Source organism: Aspergillus fijiensis, assembly GCF_003184825.1.
Source record: "Aspergillus fijiensis CBS 313.89 unplaced genomic scaffold BO72scaffold_84, whole genome shotgun sequence".
Classification (NCBI taxonomy): domain Eukaryota; kingdom Fungi; phylum Ascomycota; class Eurotiomycetes; order Eurotiales; family Aspergillaceae; genus Aspergillus; species Aspergillus fijiensis.
Window position 1 is genome coordinate 103,679 of NW_024469060.1, and position 20,587 is coordinate 124,265.

Genomic DNA, 20,587 nt, shown 5'->3' on the forward strand with positions numbered 1-20,587 from the left:
TAACATCATGAACATTGAAGTGGCCAAAGAAACGTCGAGTCATTTGGGGCGGTAATTCCGGGCAGAATCATCGGCAACTGAAACCCAGTCAAGCCAACGGTGACTAATTCAAACACCAACCAACCTCTTCATCTCCATTCCTCATTTACTCAACTTTTCCTGTCCTATCTCACGCATGCCATGGTACTGAAAACCCAGACCCCAGACCTTTCTACAATCATTGACTACGATTGATGAAAGCACGCGGTTTGTGGGTGGTGCCAAAATACCCATGAGTACGGACTACTCCGTACAGTACCTTGGCTGGCGCCCCGCACGTGGAGTAAGCGTAAGTTGGGCCCTTCTGGAAAGGGAGGTGAAAATTTGCTACCTAGGCTAGACTAACGTGCTTCTGCTGCCCACGAACTAGACGACGAGGCGTGAAGTTCGAGCTCTGCTATCTGCAGCCTAGCAAGATTCCTCCAATCAGGCTGAGCACGTTGCCCCTGACCGAGTCATGTTTCATAAACACGGGAGCTTCAGTCGAAGAGTTATTGCAACTTGCCACCAAAGCGCTAGCCTAGACCCTGACCTACGAGGATCAACAAGGGCTTGTCAAGCTTTTCAAAGCGAGCCGCGTGGCGTTGGCTAACATACTAGAGTAGTACTAGTGAAAGACAGAACGTGCTGCCTGCCTGCACACCGTCCGCCCTTTCTGTCGGAATGGCGAATGTCCCAGGGGCTAGAGTCCCAGATTGGCAAGCCCAAAGCTTAGTCTAACTGCTCCGGATCCCCATTCGCTTCATGTTAGAGGCTAATCCAACAGTATGGGCCAAGGTAACATGAAGGCGGACGGGGTGGAGATTCCACGCGCAGCACGTCGCGGATGATAACTTCTTTCGGTCCACGCCCGAGCCCGTATCGGCAATTGCAAACCTTGACGTGTGGGTTGGACAAGCCTACTATGGTGCGCTATGCCTCCGATCATTGCTCTATATGAAGCTCCTGCTATCCACCACATAGCGCCATGGCCAATGCCAGGTACCCAGGGGCAAATCCTTGATTATATAGCCCGAACGCCGCCCCAAATGGTGCAGCGGGAAAACCCCTGCCTTTTCAACGTCTTTTGCCATGCTGACCATCGCACTTGAGTCGTTTCTGGGGGCTGGCCCGGCCAGAGACGGCCCTTCCCTGCATTCACGTGGGGAAGAAGGCTCGGCAGTGATCAGTCCACTGTCCAATTTGCAACAAAAAGGCCTGATCGTGATTTCTGCACTCGCCTTGCTTTCTATGATCACGACCTTCGCGCTTCTGAGCTTCATTACATATCGATTCATCTTCTGGCGCCAGTACTATCGGCGATACATTGGTTACAATCAATATGTCGTGCTCATGTTCAACTTGATTCTGGCCGATTTCCTGCAGAGTTTTGGGTTCATTATGTCTCTCCGCTGGATTGCGATCGATGCGGTGCGAGCGACAGATGCCGCGTGTTTCCTGCAAGGGGTGGGGCTTCAGATCGGCGACCCAATGAGTGGTCTTTTCGTCCTCGCCATTGCGGTGCACACGTTCCTGCATGTCTGCCTCAACTATCAAATGGAACACCGAGTTTTTGTGAGCATGGTCGTTGGTCTCTGGGTCTTTGGGGTGGTAATGACCATTATTCCTATTGCTGCACACGGACGATACGTGTGGTATCCTGCGGTGGCCTGGGTCAGTTCTTGCGTCTTTGCTTTATGTGGAGATATCCCGGCGCGAATTAATGGCTAACTGAGTTCTCGACAGTGCTGGATGACTCCCGAATACGAAAATATGCGGCTGTGGACGCACTATGTCTGGATTTTCGCCTCCGAATTCTTCACGGTTTCACTCTACGCCATCATGTTCATCCAACTGCGCCAAAAGATGTCTGAAGCGGCCGTCCTTGGCGAGCACAATTCCGAGAGTCTGCGTCGGTTGAAAAGGGTCATCATGCACATGGCTGTCTATCCCGTCGTCTACATTTGCCTGACCCTGCCATTGGCGGCCGGTCGCATGGCGTCCGCGGGGGGTCATTCGCCAAGCGTGCTTTACTTCTGTTTCGCGGGCTCTATCATGGCATGCTCAGGATTCTGCGATTCTTTCATGTATGTCGTGACCCGCCGAAGTGTGGTGGTGGAATCCGAGGCCCGAGGAAGCAGCAACAAGCTCTCCAGTCGGCGAAACAAGTCATCGGCCGCAAATCAATATGCCATGAGCGCGGACCCGAAGGGACCGACGTCAACGACAATTACCCGAGGCCGCAGTGATTCCACCGAGGAGATGATTGGCAAAGGGGGCCTTGAGCTGGCACCCATGGGCGTGGTCATGCAGCATACGACGATCGAAGTCACAACGGAGAGCGCATACGAACCGTCTCCCAGCGATATAGGCCCCTCAAAGCGACACAGAAACAGCATCATCCGTCCCTGAGGCATCAATTAACATGGCGCGCATGACTGCCGTGACTTGGGTAGGCGATGCGACCGTGGATGGCAGACTGCCATTGCTGCAGCCATGCCTGTTATACATCACATCCCCTTGCTGTCCTATTCGAAGAATGGCTTTTCACCACCGTCCGCCATTAAGACTTTTCGCACTCGGTTGCAACCACCTACGGTCGCAACCGGTCGGCCAAGGGGCTCTTGCATAACTGAGGCTCAAATATTTTGACCTGGAATTCTGACTCCAAGTCCGTGCAACGCATCGTCCGGTCGTGGCAGCACGCTCTGCGGTGCTTTACTCATGAAGGTCGGACTTTCGGCCAGCCTTCCCATCGCTTGAACAGTGCATTCATACCGATCCACAACAGCGCGCTACCTATACACCCGGGCCGGACCAGACCTCAGCGTGAAACAACATGGATGAAACGCGACCGCGGTCAATCCTTGAGCGATCGACTGTAGCGACTGCAGGGTAATAGGTTGCTCCCATCTCCTACGAAGCTACCACCACAAAGAGAATGCAGAGATCAAGACTTGCAACATCCCTGATCCCCACGGGCACGTCGATTCGCCTGAAGCCTTGCACAACGAGAACCCACGGAGACTCTAGAGCGGGATGTTCTCCATGCATTGAAGAAGGCACATAACGACAGTAATGGTCTTTTTACTTCAATCTGTACTATTATGCTATATACCTTGCCACCCGGCAACATCTCATAATCTCTACTATCCACATACACGTTCATAAACGACGAACTTACCAGAATCATTCCACTCCACTATGTACAAACTTGCAATTCTTCTGATACCCTGCCATTCATATACACCATTCAACCACCAAACACGGATCTTTATGGAATCCATCCCGTGTTCCAGGATCAGAAGATAGCCACCGAGTTAGGCGGGGTCGCTACGCCTCCAACAACCTAAAAAAAAGAAAAAAGAAGAAAATCCACGAATTAGCCCAACGAACTCCAGCCGACTTGGAATCCTTCCATCCCCGATCAATGCCTTCCCTCCCCGGCGCAGCAAAGAGAAAAAAAAAAAAAAAAACATACCTTCAACGGCACACTGGCCAGGAAGAACTCATACCGCCGCGTCTCGCGACAATGCTCTGCCAAGCGCTCGAGATCAAACAGCTCCCCGATGGGACACCCCCAGCCGGCCAGCACCCACTCATGCAGGTTGAAGCGGGGGTCGGCGTGGGCGCCGCGGATGGGGGCGCGCTCGAAACTGGGGGCGTCGCCCGCGACGGCGGCGAACTGGTGGGCCCAGAGCCAGCGCACGGCGGCCTCGGAGGCCTCGAGGCCGATGAAGTCCGGGGTCGGGCGGCGGGCGAGGGCGTGGCGCTCGGCGTCCGAGAGGGCGTGGTAGGCGCGCGTGAACCCGCTGCGGATGAAGAGGATGTCGGCGGGGCGGGGCTGGACTCCGTGGTCGGCGAGGAGGCGGGTGAGGTGGGCGACGGGGATGGCCGTGGAGGTCAGCGGGGCGAGGGGGATGTCGTGCTCGTCCGCCCAGCTGGCGTAGTCCAGCAGGATGCCCCGGCCGGTGATGCCGCCAGCCTCGGTGACCACTACCGACAACCCAGGGTTAGTCGTCTCCTTCCCCCCTGCCCCTCTCGCCCTAGGCAATTTCTGCCACAACAAAAAACATAGAGAAAGAGACAAACCATGCAACCCCAGAACATCCGTCCCCTCAATCTCCTCCTGCGTATGCCCGTTGTAGAACCGTTTGCTCTGCTGATGGGCTATCACCCATCCAAAATCACACCCACAAACCCCAGTCAGCTTGAAAATGACAATGCACTTCACCCTGCACCCATCATCCGTAGCCACAGCACATCCCCCCGCCCCCGGATAGAGAAGAATCACGCACCGTAATGCCTGAACCCATCCCACTGCGTCGACCCCTGGGTATTGAACGTCAGGATATCATCATTGATGCAATTGGGCCGCCGGTGCACGATCCGCTGGTGGAACGGGTCGCGCTCGAAGCTCGGGTAGGTGGGCATGCTCAGCGGCCAGTCGAGCGAGATGCGCACCCCCGTGCGGATCTCCTTGGCCGCGGCCACGATCACCTCCGGCGTGAGCAGGTTCAACGTGCCGAGTTGGTCGGCGGCCCCGAAGCGGCCCCAGGCGTTGCCGGGGGGGCCTGCGGGGTCGAGGGGCAGGGCTTCGAAGGGGATGGTCGGTTCGGGTTTGCTCATTTTGGGGTGCCCTCCTCGGGTGATGGAAGGAGGTGGTGGTGTTTATTGAAGTTCAAGTGGACAGTGCGGGGGAGGGTTGGGGTAGCTGCATCTGCAGGACGCTTTTTATATATAGGGCCCCGGATATTGCGGGGTAAGTTCATCCCGAAGAGGGCTTTTCCGGTTCGTCGCAAGCTTTTCCGACGGTGGGCGGAGATGTCGGCATCGGAGGGGAACCGCGTTTGTTCTTCGGGACGAATACCGAGTCGTATCTGTGGGAAGTATGCAACTTTATGGTAGATTTACACTATGTAATTGTTGGGTATGCGTATGTCTGACAACACCAATAGATCTGCAGTAAAGAACAGTAATATGAGAAGAAGAGATTTGCAAAACACTGCCCATTTGAATGTTGTATTAATACAGCTTCACTTTCTAAATGATGCTATGTGACATGAAATATAGTTCCGGATCGTGAATCAAGGTGCATATGAAGGCATGGCTAGCTACCCACAGGGCACCGAACGGGTAGGTCTTCAACGTTCCATGCATATTGTATTCAGTCATCTTTGAAATTTGGATCCACCGTTTCGTTCGGCGGCCACCAGAAATCTTCCTCCAGCGCCTCGCAAAGATCTTCATCGACAGGACTCGACAAACGGGGACGAACCGGTGTGGACGAGACAGCGGGTGCAGTTGAGATAGGAGGCTCGGGGTCTGGGGCCAGCACCGGATCCGAGGTTAAGTCAATCACATCGACCCCTGCCACATTCATATGGGATCCCGCCAGTCGCCGCTTAGGTTTGAAGGGTGGCTCGGAGATCTCCGACTCCTCGTCGCTGCACAGGTCGATGATGCCCTTGGCATCCATATGGATCCGTCTCTTGTAACCAGCCCGCTGGTTCCGCGCCCGCGCGATCTTTCGTTGCAATTCCACCTGCTGTTGGTCTTTCTCTTCCAGTGCAAAGCGATACCTAGGGTCAAGTCCATCGAGCTGCAGAGCCTGCCACTTGTCTGCCAACCTCGTATAAGCAAGCTCATCGGCTGGCGTGTTCTCTGGTCGCGCCCACGCCGCGAATGGACCATCGTAGTACGGACCTTTTCCAACCCCATAGATAGGATGCCGCTCAAGCTGGCCGGTTCGCAGTAACTCGGCGCCTGCAGCGACTCCAGAGTCTGGCTTATCGGGGGACTCGGTCCTTGGTGGTTCCCATGCAGGTTTGTATTCAATAGCATTATCCTGCGTGCGCGAGAAGGGTCCCGACGACAGCATGTGAATTCCGCCAGCGGCATCCCCGACTAGGAGATTGGTTTTATCGGGTGAGAAGGAGAGACTCATGATCTCCTCGTCGAGACTTGCAAGGTCTTTCTCGAGGACATCTTCTGGAGCTCGGAGAATATTCCATTTTTTCAGCACCCCGTCGGTGGCTCCACTGTAGAATTCGCAAACCGTATTGCCCCACAGAGCCGTTCTCACGCCAACATCTGCTTGCTCGCGACTCTGATTCTGATCTATCGGATTCAGCACTTCACCATGCTGAAGTTTGTGGAGAATCTCTGCCGGGTTGCGATAGTCCCAGACGTATGTCGCGCCATCGGTGCAACTAGCAGTGAGGTAGTTCGTGTTCGTAGGACAAAATGTCACATCGTTGATATCCAAAGCAGGGCATTCGAATTCCATGACACTGACTTTCGAGCTCAGCGGCTCATAGATACGAACGGATGATCTGCTTTCTTTGAAGGCCTTGTATGGGGAGTGAGCAATGTAGTTCGCCACGGCAGCAACTGGTAAAGACGGGTGCCACTTGATATCGAAGACGTTTTGGGAGCCGGGTAAGAGGTTGAGGGGCGTGATTGAAGCTTCGCTCACTTGCCAAGCTAGCAACTGGCCATCGGGCGTTAGGCTATCATGGCCCTTTTCACACAATCCGGCAAGGAGGATATTGCCAGTTTCTTGAATCGTGCCCCAGGCAAGAGAGGAAGGCACCATCTCAATAGCCTTGTTCGAACGAGATTTGCGGGTTTCGAGGAATGTGTAAGTGCGTTCGTCCAGTCTCCAGAGGCCGATCTCACGCGTCCCCGTTGCCAATAAATTGGGCACGTATTTCGAGCGGGCCATCACTTCAACCCTGGTATCATGCCACAACCGTTCGAAGCACCCTGTCCCCTTGCTAGATAAATGCCACAGTCTCACGGTGTTGTCGTAACTCGCCGTGAAGAGAGCGTCATCCCACCATTCAAGGGCGGTCACACTCATGAAGAGTCGAGAATCGTGAAGGTTCAGGTTATTGGCGGCCCTCGTCCGCGGTCGGGGTACCCAGTGATCCGGTAGCTCTTGCAAAGTATTCGTGGTCAGATCTCCAAACAGCAGATTGTTGTTTCGGTTATATGCCATATTGTGCTCGTCGCACTGGGCAGCTGCCCCGGCTGCGAACTTGGTACCATCGGGCGACCACCCCAAGACAATCACATCGCCGGAAGCGCCTTTCCAAGTCCAAGATCTCTCGAAGTTGTCGGAGGCCTGGGTACGGATCTTGCGCGCTGTCGAACGTCCCAGCTGACGTTGTTGTAGAAGTGCCGTCAATGTATTCGATGGATCTCTGGCTAGGCCGGAATGTGTATCGTGCAATGGAGGGGTCGCTAGGCATGAGTCATGGTGTGGTCGTTCGGGCTTGTGCTGGACACTCGAACATGGTGATGATGCGTAGCTGCGACCTCTTCTGCGCCGAGGGGGGTTCGGTACCAGGCTATCACTGCGATCCCTTCGTGGTCGCGAAGACCTCAACATATTATCTCCACGACCTCGGCTAGCTCCGCCGTCCAACCCGAAGCCTTCGGAATCCGAGCGATCATAGCATCTAGCAGGACCCTTCCGCAGTTGTGAAGACTGTAACTCAGTCTTCTCACGACCTTGGCCAACTCCACCGTGCGACCCGAAGCCTTCGTAGTTCGAGCGATCATAGTAGTTAGCGGGACCTTTCCGTGGTCGCGAAGGCCTCACCACAGTCTCTTCACGACCTCGGCTAACTTCACGATTCAGCCCAAATCCTTCATCGTTCGACCCATCGTAGTTTTTAGCAGGACCTTTTCGCGGTCGCGAAGACCTTACCACAGCCTCTTCGTGGTCTTGGCTAACTTCACTGTTCGACCCGAAGCCTTCGTAGTTGGAGCAATCGTAATAGTTAGCGGGGCCTTTCCGCGAACGACCCGACCGTCGCGCCCGCGTCGCCTTGGTCGAGTCCGATACTTGTGAGTGATCCGTGATGGGCAGCTTATCCTGAGATCTCGGTCTCAAAGACTCTGGCGTGCGGGGTAAGGTCAACGAGCGAGTGCTGCCGGTGGCGGGGGATCGGTCTTGGATCGTCGGGGTTTCGGTTCGATCGACGGACTGTGTGGCTTCGCGTTTCACAAGATTGGAAGGTCCCAAGAACTGCGCCAGAAGGTTCTCGGCTTCTTCGACCACGCTCTCATCGTCATCAGACTCCTGAGGCGTGAACCAGTGTGACATCATGCGATCTTGCCGGGTCTTCGATTTCGGCCTGTCATAGCGCCTGGCTTTTTCGGATTGAGGGACTGGCGCAGGTTGGGGTCCAACGAGGGAGTTGGGTTCAAGATCAAGTCATTTTCGTGTCACGGACGCGGCGAGGAACACGGGTCGTTGGCGATAAGGGAAACGCGGAGGGCGCGGACAGAACGCGGACAAATGTGACAAACACCTGCAAGCCGGTCGGTCACGTGTGCATTGGCCGAGGTCCTGCTTTGTTTCATCTCCACCTCTGTTGGCTTATAATTCTGCTCTGAAATTGCGAAATCGGTGAAGTTAGTAGGCCTAATACAAGGAAATCTAGTATCTGACATTGAGGGAGCGAATAAACCACAGACTCGACATCAGACAGCCATGTTTGATAATTTTGCTTCGATCATATCCCCTGCATTAAAAATTATACTACTATACATAAAGCCTTTTTACCTCTTCCCGTGCGCCATTACTATTCCAACTGAGCATCATTTCTGATGCTTGAGAATTATTTTCATATACCTGATCACAACATTAGTCCTTGATCTTCGAATGAAAGGGCGCGAACTCACAAACTCATTCCCGTCAAGGCCATCAGGATTCCTGCTACGCTCTGATGTGACACCACATGATCTGACAGAATCCAACCTAGCCCTACGATTATGCAGGTCTTCAATTGGCCGATGACAGTACTGGTAACTGGCCCTGCTGCGTCGATGATGTAGAATTGAGAGAGGTTGACCAGACATGCCATAATGCCGCTCTGCAAAGTGGTGAGTTAGCTGAATGTATAGAGCCAAGGGAAGGATGGAATGCATACCGCCAAGATAGACAGCCACAGGGACTCCGGCACAGATGAGACGGTTGGGAAAGTCTCCATCCAAGGGGCAATGCAGAGTAAAACAGCTGCGCTGATAGGCGCCTGGTTAAGCAGAAGCTGCATGCTGCTCATCTGCAGCTTCTTATGATAGCGGCCCACCAGCACGGTGTACATGGCACTGGCACAGACACCGGAGAGGGCGAAGAAAATGCCCTGCGCTGAGGTCGATTCAGTGCTCTTTGAGGTTGGTACAGAATCGTAGTACGAGACAACCCCCACGCCAGTGCAGAGTACAATGAGAGGCAGGAATGCGGCGCGAGGGATACTGGATTGATAGAGGATGTAGTTCAGCAGCGCAGTTGCAGGCGTAAGAAGTAATCGCGCCAGCTGGTGAAAGATAACAGAAGAGTGTGCGAGTGCAAGATTCTGGAATATCACTTGGATGCACATGGCTGCAACAAGATGGAGGATGCGATATGCAGAGACATGTTTAGGCTCGAACCAGCCACACCAGGGTCGAGAGGTGATCCAGAGGGTCACTCCAGTGATCGTGAAGTGATATGCAGCAAATGATACCTGGGAGTTTCGAAGCATGGCATGCGAGAGGACAGACTTGTTGGTGAAAACCTGTGGTATCCAAGTGAGCCTCACATTGCTTCAGATGAGGAGTTTCTGGTGCCTTACGATGGCTACAGTAGACACAATGTTGATTGTCATCCAGACAAGAAGACGAAGGCTTGATCCTGATTGTTCCTCCGAATGTGTCTTATCTGGTGTCTTTTCGTCGTCAATTGTGTAGACTACCTCTGACACTGCATTACCAGGCGATAAAGGAGTGGTAGAGGAACAGGATAGCTCGTGAATCGAGCTCTCTTCTTGGTTCTTCTCCTCATTCTTTCGCTCATCTAATTTCGGTGCTGTGGTGGCCATTGTGGAGGATTGGGGCGCGATTGCTGCGTAGCTGAAGCTGTCCTGGTGTTTAGGACATCACTGAAAGGCCTGCAGACTGATACAGGCGACCGAAGATTTTCAATGCAACACGATTATGTCCACCGGGCCACTTTGTCCGCATGTAGAGTCTCACTGGCGAGGAGCATGACGCCGGCGACCAGTCGATACGACCGCGGGCCCAACTCAAGACGTGACACGGATGAAAACATTCAGACCCTGAGATACCCTCGTTGAGAGAGGATCCAGAGGCTTGATCCAGGGAACATTCTTCCCGGTTGCACTCTGATGTTACTTCAGCCCTCCAGGGGCGTGCTTCAGGATTTCCGTTTTCGGATGATAAGAAGGGATGGGGCCGAGAGCAGGAATGTCGCCCTCCCCCGGATCGACGTATCGCAATGCAGGTACAAGTCTCGATCGAAGTAGGGTCGTCTAGAGCGAGCCATGCTTGAAGACATTGTCAGAAAGGCGAAGGGGGGGAAAGGGGGGGGGAAAATACCTAGTAGGTCAGTCCATCCCAGTTCTTCTGCGTCAAGCCAGTGCAGCGGCATAGATGATGATAGCTTGATAAGGTACTGTACTCCGTAGCTTGGAATCTGTGGGGGAAGCGGGGACCAAGACCCATTTCAGCAAACACCACAAACACCCGCGATCCTCCGCATGTCACGTGCTAGACCGGCACGACTCTGGGCTATTTGCTCCGGGGGGATTTCGAACCTCCGGTAAATGGCTTTCCCCCCGTCCATCGGCTGTGTGTTCGGCAGTCGAAAGTCGGAGGCGGCAAGTGAACAATAAAATTATGGCCGTGCTACGCCCCTCCTTCCTGTCGGATGCCCCTCCTTCACTTATCTATCGCAAGGTCTCCTGCTCGGTGTTTTTCTCATTGACTCATTGACTCAACAGCTGCAATTGATCCCTGTGTCGCACCTTACAACCCCTCCAAAATGGCGACTCCTGGCTTGCTTTACGTGACGATGCACCCGCGTCCCTCGCTCCCCGCCGCTCAGTTCCACGACTGGTACAACTCGGAACATGGACCCTTGCGTCTACGCCTGCCTTTCGTCACCAACGGTTTCCGGTATCGTGCTGTCGATGGCGAGGAGCCTGAGTGGGTAGCTTGGTATGACATTACGGAGATGGAGGAGTTGACGCGCGAGACCTACCTGGCTCTCCGGGGAGATGGTATCAAGACTCCGCGCGAGAAAGCGACTATGGCTCAAATTGCCGTCGATCGCCGCCTCTACGACTTCCTGGGTGAACAAAAAGCCGCCGATTACACTCCGCTCGAGGATCAACCTGATACCACTGTGGCCGGCTCGGTGCTTGTCGCTGTCTCCACCACTCTTGTCGATGACGCCGACAAGGAGGCCGACTACAACCGCTGGTATACCGAAGAACACATCCCTATGCTCTCCCGCGTGCCTGGCTGGCGCTGCTCCCGTCGCTTCGTTACAGCCGCCATCGACCCCAAGGCCCCCCGCGAATACTTGACCCTCCACGAGTACAAAGCCACCAATGGCCTGGGGGGTCCGGAACACAAGGCTGCCATGGATACCCCTTGGCGCACTCGGATTGTGACCGACACGATCACCAGCCAGCGCCGTCGTGTTTTTGAGTGGGCCTACACCTTCGGACCTGCTCCCCGCGAGCTCTCTTCCCTGGCCTCCAAGGATGTTGCTGGGCCGTGGTCGTCCAACGACGGCCGCACCCGTACTCTCCCCTCGCCTACCCGCCCGGCCGTCGAGTCATTTGTCACCACCGCGGACGGTGTCGACCTGCCCTACCGGTTGGAGGGCAGCACTGACCCTCACAGCCCCGTCATTGTTCTGAGTAACTCGATTCTGGTGGATTACGCCATCTGGGATGACTTTGTCAGCGCCTTCCTCGCGGATCCCCGCAACCAGGGCTTCCGTATCCTGCGTTACTCCACCCGTGGCCGTCTGCAGGCCTGTGGCAAGCAGCCGATCAACATCGATGTGCTCGCCTCCGACATCATCGCCTTGCTTGATGCACTGCGCATCCCTCAAGCCACCTTGATCGGTGTTAGCATGGGAGGTGTTACGGTTCTCAACACCGCACTGCGCTACCCTACTCGGGTGACGCGCTTCATCGCCTGCGATACTAACAGCTCCAGCCCCGAGTCTAACCGCAAGGCCTGGAATGATCGCGTAGCAGTGGCCGAGCGCGAGGGTGCTGTTTCTGCTACCACCCAAGAGACGATTGTTGGTGAGGAGCTTGCCGAGGTCACAGTTCGTCGGTGGTTCACGCCGGAGTCCTACGAGACCCAGCCTCACCTGCCTGCTCAGGTGAAGGAGTTGGTGCGCACCAACAGCCTTGAAGGCTTCCGCCAGAGCGTCCAGGCTCTCTGCGCATACGATGTCCGGGAACAGATGGCGCAGGCGCAGGTTCCAGGTCTCTTTGTCGCCGGCGAGGGCGATGGTGTGCTTCCTAAGACCATGCAGCAAATGGCGGCCGACCTCCAGGGCGATGCGGAGCTCAAGCTCATCCCCAAGGCCGGACATCTGCCCATGGTCGAGAACGCTCCTGCCTTCACCCAAGTAGTCAACGAATTCCTCCACAAGTAGTTGTACAGAAAACTCAATTCAATTTTAATGTGTTCCAATGACTCACACTACTGCAGCTACGTGGATATTCTGTAATCCTGTAAGCATACCGAGGACAAGCAGAGGTGTGGCCTCAGCAAGTGACGACTTTTCAAAATGCGGCATGACGAGCGGTACCTGCAGGATGCAGCAGCCACGCTGGCACGAAATATGAGTAGGTATTCTGAGGAACGCGGCCGGAGCCGCCGTTTGCATTATTTAACTCGTTTGCTTCTTACAAGCTAATCTCTGTGCCAGTCCGTCGCCAGTTGAGGACTTCATCAAAACTATCTATCTTCCTTCGATCATAAAGTTCGCCTATATATGTGTAAAGACGTCGGTGGGCACTAAACCGATGTTGAGCCAAAAGGTTTGATTGACTCGACAAGATATGCATCCTCGGTAAATGCTGTTCTGCGATCTGGATCCCCCATTCCCGTGGCCGGATATCCCTGGTCGCCTCCCCGCAGTCGGATTTTCCGGACGGACCCGCGCCTAGATTTATCTTGCATCTAGAAGCCAATTTACAGGACCCCTCCAACTTCATCTAACCTTGTACACCATACATACTATACACAGCCAGCTCTGTTGATCGCTTCGTGGAGTATACGATCTATTGCAAACTGTTGACTAAAAGGTCAAAGCTATTTCTACGAGAAAATTGTGAATAGAGCAGACAACATGCCCCCGACGCCCCTCACAGTCCAATACAAGGAGATCGACGGCAGCAGAATCGACACAGATGTCTATCTCCCACCACTAGCAGCCTCTGACAACGGACAGCCGAGAGATTATCCTGTGTGTATGTGATCTCAAGGTTCTCAGCAACATCAATGACAACTACCCAGATCAATGAGATCGCTGACCTTTGAACGAGAACCACAGTAATCGACATCCATGGCGGCTCGTTCATGCTGGGCCATTCCAAGATGGTCTGCATGCCCCAGGTAGACGATGGCCTGGCCCGCGGCTGGATCGTGGTCAGTCCCAACCACCGACTTTGTCCGCAGGTGAACATCCTCGAGGGTCCGATGGCAGACTGCCGAGATCTTTTGGCATGGATCTACGACGGCCACCTCGATGCATTTCTTGCCGGGGAGTCAGCCGCGCATTTGCATGGATCGCAGTACCGCGTCGATAAGGACCGAGTCATGGCCTTTGGGACATCGTCCGGAGGCACATTGGCGTTGTCACTGGTAAGCGCCCGGCTTATTCCTCTCCCAATAGGCAGACAGCAAACAAAGATGATACTTACCTGTACCCTGCTGGACCGTAGGGATGGGACGTCCCGCGCCGAGTAGCAGCGATCCTCGACTTCTACGCCCCGGCCTACCTCACCCACCCGTTCTGGACGCAACCGCTTCCCGAGGTAGCCAGCAAGCTGCCGCCTCTCGACCCCGCGTTTCTCAACCGGATCTACGACGAGAAGCCCGTGCCTACGAACAGCTCGATCTCCCTCGAAGGGCAGACAGAGGTTGGCGTCGTGCCGGGCCCGGACTTCAGCCGCCCGCGCGACGGGTTCGCGCTCACGCAGGTCGCCAATGGGACGGTCATCCAGGCGTGCTATCCCGGTCGGGATGTCAAAGAGATCGACCCGGTCCACCACGTCGATGCGCAGTTCCCGCCAACCTGTATTGTGCACGGTGGGGCGGATACGAAGGTCACCATTGAGGTGAGTCGGGAGTTGTTCCGGGTGCTGAAGGAGCAGGGGGTGCGGTGTGAGATGATTGAGGTGCCCGGGGAGGACCACACGTTTGCGATGAGTATGAAGGTGGGGTCTCCGACGTGGGAGTTGCAGAGACGGGGGTTTGATTTCTTGGAGCGTGTGATTGCTTCTCGGTGATGGTCTTCTGTGTGATTATAGGATTAAGTGAATGCGTCATGTCTCTTCGATTTGTATCGAGCATAAGAGACAAAAGTGAGAACAACGTAGGATTACAGTTTAAGCTCGGATACAATAAGTGTAAACAAAAAGTCAATGAGTTAATGACGGGCGAGTTATGCCTGAGGACCCGAATGTCCGGCGCCAAGACAGGTTTCCGGATTAGGAAACAAGCTCACCAGCCCAGCCTGGCTCCAGGCTGGCTGCCAGGCTGGTGGTGGCATCCTCCGCGGGCGGGGTATCGGTGCTCTCCGATAGAGCAGTCAATGCGGGACCGGAGATATGATCATTTAAACTCCACTCCCCCCTTCACTCCCTTATCGCTCACCATTCCCCTCGATTCTACAGCCATACTCCTCAATCACTCTGCACCTTACTATTGAGTCGAGACAGTCCATGGACAACAGCCCACAACCTCACCAGCCGTCAACAGGCCCAATACCAACCCATCAAGCCCAACCCACCGAGCGTCTGAACCTCATCCGCAACCAGCTCAACAACCACACCCAACACTCCTCCTCCCCACCCTCCTCCTCCCAGACCCAAACAAAACCAACAAATCCAACCCCCAAATTCCCAACAGCAACAATGTCCCGCGATCCGATTACCTGCCACGTCCTCAACACCCTCACCGGCACGCCCGCCGCCAACCTCCCCGTGACGCTGACGCTCCTCTCCAGCAGCACGGGCAGTGCAGCCACAGAAGAGACCCCCACGTTCCGCGCGATCACCAACGCCGACGGCCGCGTTGCGAATTGGGAACCCCTACCCACCACCACGGCCTCGTCGCACCAAGCACAATCCGTCCCGGCGATCTTGGCCGCGCTCCCCGCGCCCGACAGCAAGACCAACTGGGCGGTGCGCTTCGAGGTGGGCCCCTGGTATGAGGCCCAGGGGGTGGAGAGCTTCTGGCCCGAGGTCGAGGTCAAGTTCACCGTCAAGGGGCGGGGCAAGGAGGGCGAGGAAGGGTGGCGCCATTACCATGTGCCTGTGTTGTTGGGGCCGTGGAATTACTCGACGTATCGGGGGTCTTGAGGGATGTACATACGGTACCTGTATTGGAGGGCTGATGTGTTGAGGAGATACTTGGATGGCAGTTTTGAAGGCTAAAATATGACTCGAATAATGGTGTTGGTACTGTAGTGTGTCCGTCGGATATAGAATTGGTTTTCAGTGCTGTGAGACATTATGAGCATTATGCTGTTAGAGATTGTGTTGTGATGTGGCTGGCATCGTTGCATTCTCCTGCTTGTAATGATGCACCTTTTCCCAGTAAACATACAACTGCAGTAAACGTACAACTGCTTCCCTGTCAAAAGTGGATCCTAATGGCAAACAAATTACGTTCTGGTAGCCTACGCAATTCGTATCCTGGAGTCCAGCATCATGCGGGGAACCGATGAGATAAGCTCCCGCTGCGACCGTCTGACCAAGATTGCCATGAAACAGTTTCATTGTCGCAATGCACTGGATACAGCACCGGGTCAGATAGAAGTTCTTGTGACAATGATAACAAGCAAGCCAGCCAGAAGCAGAGATCGACCATGTGCATCACACTTCGAGTTTATCTCCGTCGTGGGTGACAATGTAGCCGGAGATGCAGCCACGCGGCGACGCGTTCGCAGCCACGCGATGGTCGACTATCGCCGACGAACCGCTAAACCCAAGCGAAAGGAAACCATAGCTATTGAGTTTGATACGAACCCGCTGCTGCAGGGCTCTGCTTCGTTACCTTTGCCTTTTTCTCCGCCATTGCATGAAAAGCAGCAGTCCTGCACAAATGGCTCTGTCGCGTTAGCTCCGCTCTCAATGCTGGATGCAAGCCGATCGGACCCCTTCGAAACATTTCCGATCGATCGCGATCGCCGAGCTCGTCGGCTCTGGGACCATAGTACGATCTACCTGTCTGATTGGGAGTCACACTAGTCTACACAGCAGTTGACTGTGAGAATAGTGTACGATGGAACTTGTTCCATGTTTCGAACCATGCTCGACATCGGCTTCCTCGATGTCGTCCGTGAAACCATCGCTCTATCGCAACTGTTATCAGCCTCGTCGAAACACCTGGGACATCTATACGCCGACGATAGCAGCACGGATCATTACAGATACACCGTTCATGCGACAACTCTCCTGCAGCAGCGTCTAGGAGACCCCGCAACTTGTGTTTCCGACGAGGTGGTCGTTGCTGTGCTGGCCTTCTGTTGTTATGCTGTGAGATACTGCAGTCACCCTCGACCAATGCTCAATTGGCTGACTCGGCCCATCAAGAACATGACGCGGGATCCAAAGCTTTTGAACGTTCACATAAATGGTCTATCCCGTATCCTTGACTGCAGAGGTGGCGCCCAGTCTCTCGACTCTAACCCGCTGCTGAGGACCATGCTGTATTGGTGAGCACATACCGCTCTGCAGCTGTTGCCTTGACTAATGTATGTGCAGGGTGGATGTCAATGGCGCATATATCCAGGACAGTATGCCTCGATACCAGCAACCTCTAGCGATCCTGGCCGGTCGCAGCAAGCTCACCATGGCCTCGTATCAGTTCGACTTATCGCTTGAGGGCGGAACAAACCGCCACGTCTTTGTCTCATATATCCGTCAGAGCCTTGGCGAGTTGCACATGATCATGCTATCCGAGTTAATGAAACGGGATCTCTGGTCTGACGTCCTGTTTCCCGGTTTTCACATCTCACCGATTCTACACATTCTGCTGTCACACCCACGTGCCACAGTCCACGATACCATAGAGTTGCGTGTGATGGAATGCTTCCGGCTAGCTACGGTCGTGTATCTGACAGAGCTTCGTGGGAGATTTGGTTTAGACACCGTCCCTGGCCTGTTATACGGATCTAAGTTACATTTACTCTTGCATGATATGACGCTCTCTCTGCTCTCGACGAGTCATCAGATCTACCTTGTCTGGGCCTTGACAGTCGGGTCTTGTGCTTCATGTCTAAGTGAAGAATTGCAAGGATCGTTTGTAGGCTTGCTTAGGAAAATGATTGTATTCATGGGAGTGGCTGAATTTACTGACTATCAAGATCTTATTGGACAGTTCCTCCGGATTCCCGACGCTTTGTTTTGTTCACTGGATGCGCTGGAGGACCAGCTATTCTTTCCGTGACCAAGACAACTTCAGTTGTCAACAATCACGACCATTTTTCCATTAGCTTCGTTGGCTTCCATCATTCGATGTGCCTCCCTGATCTCGTTGAATTGGAACACACGCGACGGCTCTGCTGTGAATTTTCGATCGGCAACCATCTTCACGATGGACTGGAGGGGGACATCAGATAGGGGAAACTCCGGGGTACCGAAGACGAAGCTTCCAAAGAAGCTGAAATGTACACCGCTGGCCATCTGCAGGAGCGGGTTGAAGTCCTGAATCGGAGCTAGACCCCCCAGAAACCCAGCCAGACACACCCTTCCGTCCCGTCGCACCATTTTCAGCGAGTCCACAATGGTGCTGTTACCCACCAGGTCCAAGACAGCGTCGAATCTCTCCGCCAACCGCTCCGACAGATCGGGTCCTTCGACCACTGCACGCTCGGCGCCCAGCGCCTTCAAGCGCGCAAAGCGACTCTCCCTGCGACTCGTCGCGACCACACGTGCACCCGTTTCCACGGCCAGATTCAATGCTGCCTGTCCGAAAGCCGAGGTCGCGCCGCGGATCAGCAACGTCTGCCCGCTCCTCAGATCGAGATTCCGGAACAGACACGTCCAGGCTGTGGCGTAGGATTCCGGGATTGCAGCCAGCTGATGCCACCCCAGCGTCGATGCCCCTGAGCCGAGCTCGACAACGTTGGAAGCCCGCACGCGGGTGTACTCAGCATAGCTGCCGTTGATGGTGCGCCCAAGTCCGCCCATCAGACTGGCCACGGCGGTCCCTTCTGCGAACTCGCCCCCGGGACAGTCCACGACTGTGCCAACACATTCGATCCCGCTCACGGGCATCCACTCGGCCCATTCCCCTTTGCGCATGTGCATCTCCGCGTGATTGACGCCAAAGGCTTTGACTTTGATGACGACTTCGCCGGTCTTGGGTTCGGGTCGGGGGATCTCCTTGATCACCAGGGAGTCTGGGCCTCCGAACTTCTCGATAAGGATCGCCTTCATTCTGCTGGAGGTGTGTGGGAATGTGTAGACTTTTTTAGGTGCAGTATGCAAAGAGAATTCTGCTTGAGAACAGGGTACGATCAATGGATTATTCTTTGAGCGAACAGACTTCGATATAGATCTGTAATGGCAACGGCAGATAAGAATCGGTGAAGGGAAAGTGAAAGGCGACACTCAAGCGATATTTATAATTCGTGAGAGTGCCATGCACAGCTTCAAATCTCGTCATCAATCTCGTGTTTGTAATCCGCAGCCCTGGCCAGATATTCTTCACGAATCTCCAATCTAAACCATAGACTGGGGACCGGGGGCCCGGGGTCTCAGCGCATTCCATTTCGGGGATAGTGTGCTCTCGTTCCCGCGGTGCCCACGGCCCGCCCGCGCAGACCTTACCCAAATAAGAAAACGCTGGCTCGGTGGTTGCAGGAGACCGACCGACCAACTACTGACACGAGACTCTTCGATCTTGTACTACAAGGTTTTGTTAGCAACGATCTTAGAATTTGTAAGCCTTGAAGTCTCCGACCAGCCTTTCCCGCTGGTTGTCCAGTGTATCTTGCACATCTGTTCTACATAGCTGCAACAGGATACCTGGCGGGCGGACCGAGAAGCTGTCAGCAACGTCGAATAAATATATGTAGAGCAGAGGATCGAGAGAACCGAAAGGAAGCTCGCTTTACGAACGGCGAACATCCAGAATATCCCTCTATCAATAAATACCTTCCCTCAGAAGCAATTTGATGATGTCTAGTATTGCGGTGCAATAGATATCCCCATCCCAACCAGACTGTCGCATTCAAACTCCATCGTCTACCGGGTGACAACGACCCGAGGACCCCCAACGTCCACAAAGAACCTTACAGCAGATATCAAAATCATATGTCTACCACAGTATACGTATACTCATATCCTGTCAGTATGCTAAGCATGATCCGTGTATTGATATCTGAGCTTTTGTAAAAACCGCGGGATTTATGCCTAAGATACTGAACATCTTCCTTGTTCTACAGCGGAAACTCTTCGCGAGACGCGAGGATTGCTACTACAACTACCATACGTAACCGCCTGCACCCTGACTCTCATCTTTCTCATGCTTTCCAAACCAATTGCATCTTGCGTAAAGTAAGTCCTTGAGGTTTACCGATACGCGTGGGCGGAGTGGGGTGGTGTTGCAGATTGTTTCCAAGGCGGGCGCCAGAGGGGGGGGGGGATCATAAGTTGAATGGGCGATGTAGAAACCTATGCTTTGGAAGTTGTATGACGCAAGTAGTGTGTCTGTCTACAGGAAATAGTAGAAGAATTAAGATACTGTGTTAGGATAGTACAATACTGCCATCTTAGCACTCAGGGCCCGCTGAGGCTAGTGGTTTCGTAACTGTTGCCTAAAGCCATCAAAACCCTGCAAGCTACTGCAGAGCAAGAAACACAGGGTCCGGATCGCAACATGGAAAGAAAACTGCCCTACAACGTGCCACGCACTTGTTGGCCGGTTCCTGCGCGGGCAATCCCTTGCTCTCAACCTTGGTTGGTATGTGCCTTGCGGAATGCAAGCTCGCTGTCGCGAAAGACGTCAGAGCTGCATGGCTCGGACAATTGCTTTTGGGGTTAAATGCCATCGACGATACCTACGACACTTTGGTCCGAGGATGGACCGATTCAAGGTTGTATTTCCCGATTTGAGGGTTGTGGCTGCTATCACGAGGGTCTCGAAACTGGGTTTTCTGCATGGTTTGGCAGCGGTGGCGGCGCGGGGGTGGTGACAAGGGATAATGCCGCCAGGCAGAAGAGATTCAACGGTTGAGAAAATGGTCTGGATGAGCAGGATGACTTTTTCAAAATGTAGATGAGATCACAGCAAGATAGACACACAGATACTGGTTTTTTGGGGGCTCAGGAGTGGACTGGTCAAGTAGAGTTCAAGTGGTTGTTGTCAAACCCCTGATCGACCGCCCTTTCTGCGGAAGATCAACAAATAGATGGATGGCCCTAACCTTAACTATGGGCTTGACTTCCTTACTCTAAGTCTTGCCCTAAGGCATGCCAGTATGCAAGTTTCCGCCGCGCGGGATTCC

General features: G+C 54.2%; 9 protein-coding genes across 9 annotated transcripts; 5 read left to right on the plus strand and 4 right to left on the minus strand.

Moving 5' to 3' along the window:
- Positions 1-1,110: 1,110 nt before the first annotated feature.
- On the plus strand, positions 1,111-2,430 carry BO72DRAFT_463355 (uncharacterized protein; the record flags this gene model as incomplete). The annotated part of the gene is made up of 2 exons (XM_040946591.1): positions 1,111-1,692; positions 1,765-2,430. The coding sequence occupies 2 exons, from the start codon at positions 1,111-1,113 to the stop codon at positions 2,428-2,430; spliced, it is 1,248 nt and encodes a 415-aa protein (XP_040796042.1).
- Positions 2,431-3,319: 889 nt separating this feature from the next.
- Positions 3,320-4,647, minus strand: BO72DRAFT_440708 (uncharacterized protein; the record flags this gene model as incomplete). Its single annotated transcript, XM_040943457.1, has 4 exons — positions 3,320-3,367; positions 3,500-4,014; positions 4,111-4,188; positions 4,317-4,647. 4 exons carry the CDS (start codon positions 4,645-4,647, stop codon positions 3,320-3,322), a joined length of 972 nt encoding a protein of 323 aa, XP_040796043.1.
- A 3,984-nt stretch (positions 4,648-8,631) lies between these two features.
- On the minus strand, positions 8,632-9,893 carry BO72DRAFT_390498 (TPT-domain-containing protein; the record flags this gene model as incomplete). Its single annotated transcript, XM_040941814.1, has 4 exons — positions 8,632-8,665; positions 8,716-8,906; positions 8,964-9,590; positions 9,648-9,893. 4 exons carry the CDS (start codon positions 9,891-9,893, stop codon positions 8,632-8,634), a joined length of 1,098 nt encoding a protein of 365 aa, XP_040796044.1.
- BO72DRAFT_293998 (uncharacterized protein) lies at positions 9,620-10,499 on the minus strand. The gene is made up of 2 exons (XM_040940379.1): positions 10,411-10,499; positions 9,620-10,358 (listed from the first exon to the last, which is right to left on the minus strand). Exons 1-2 carry the CDS (start codon positions 10,460-10,462, stop codon positions 9,943-9,945), a joined length of 468 nt encoding a protein of 155 aa, XP_040796045.1. The 5' UTR covers positions 10,463-10,499; the 3' UTR covers positions 9,620-9,942.
- A 151-nt stretch (positions 10,500-10,650) lies between these two features.
- Positions 10,651-12,531, plus strand: BO72DRAFT_453141 (putative alpha/beta hydrolase). The gene has a single exon (XM_040945906.1). The coding sequence runs from the start codon at positions 10,856-10,858 to the stop codon at positions 12,494-12,496; it is 1,641 nt and encodes a 546-aa protein (XP_040796046.1). The 5' UTR covers positions 10,651-10,855; the 3' UTR covers positions 12,497-12,531.
- Positions 12,532-12,782: 251 nt separating this feature from the next.
- BO72DRAFT_440721 (uncharacterized protein) lies at positions 12,783-14,437 on the plus strand. The gene is made up of 3 exons (XM_040943458.1): positions 12,783-13,316; positions 13,400-13,710; positions 13,791-14,437. The coding sequence occupies exons 1-3, from the start codon at positions 13,196-13,198 to the stop codon at positions 14,355-14,357; spliced, it is 999 nt and encodes a 332-aa protein (XP_040796047.1). The 5' UTR covers positions 12,783-13,195; the 3' UTR covers positions 14,358-14,437.
- A 271-nt stretch (positions 14,438-14,708) lies between these two features.
- BO72DRAFT_453143 (hydroxyisourate hydrolase) lies at positions 14,709-15,623 on the plus strand. Its single transcript, XM_040945907.1, has one exon. The coding sequence runs from the start codon at positions 14,793-14,795 to the stop codon at positions 15,429-15,431; it is 639 nt and encodes a 212-aa protein (XP_040796048.1). The 5' UTR covers positions 14,709-14,792; the 3' UTR covers positions 15,432-15,623.
- A 279-nt stretch (positions 15,624-15,902) lies between these two features.
- On the plus strand, positions 15,903-17,523 carry BO72DRAFT_390525 (uncharacterized protein; the record flags this gene model as incomplete). The annotated part of the gene is made up of 4 exons (XM_040941816.1): positions 15,903-16,184; positions 16,323-16,602; positions 16,689-16,719; positions 16,839-17,523. 4 exons carry the CDS (start codon positions 15,903-15,905, stop codon positions 17,521-17,523), a joined length of 1,278 nt encoding a protein of 425 aa, XP_040796049.1.
- An 11-nt stretch (positions 17,524-17,534) lies between these two features.
- On the minus strand, positions 17,535-18,515 carry BO72DRAFT_501408 (alcohol dehydrogenase zinc-binding domain protein; the record flags this gene model as incomplete). The annotated part of the gene is made up of 1 exon (XM_040948979.1): positions 17,535-18,515. One exon carries the CDS (start codon positions 18,513-18,515, stop codon positions 17,535-17,537), a length of 981 nt encoding a protein of 326 aa, XP_040796050.1.
- Positions 18,516-20,587: the final 2,072 nt, after the last annotated feature.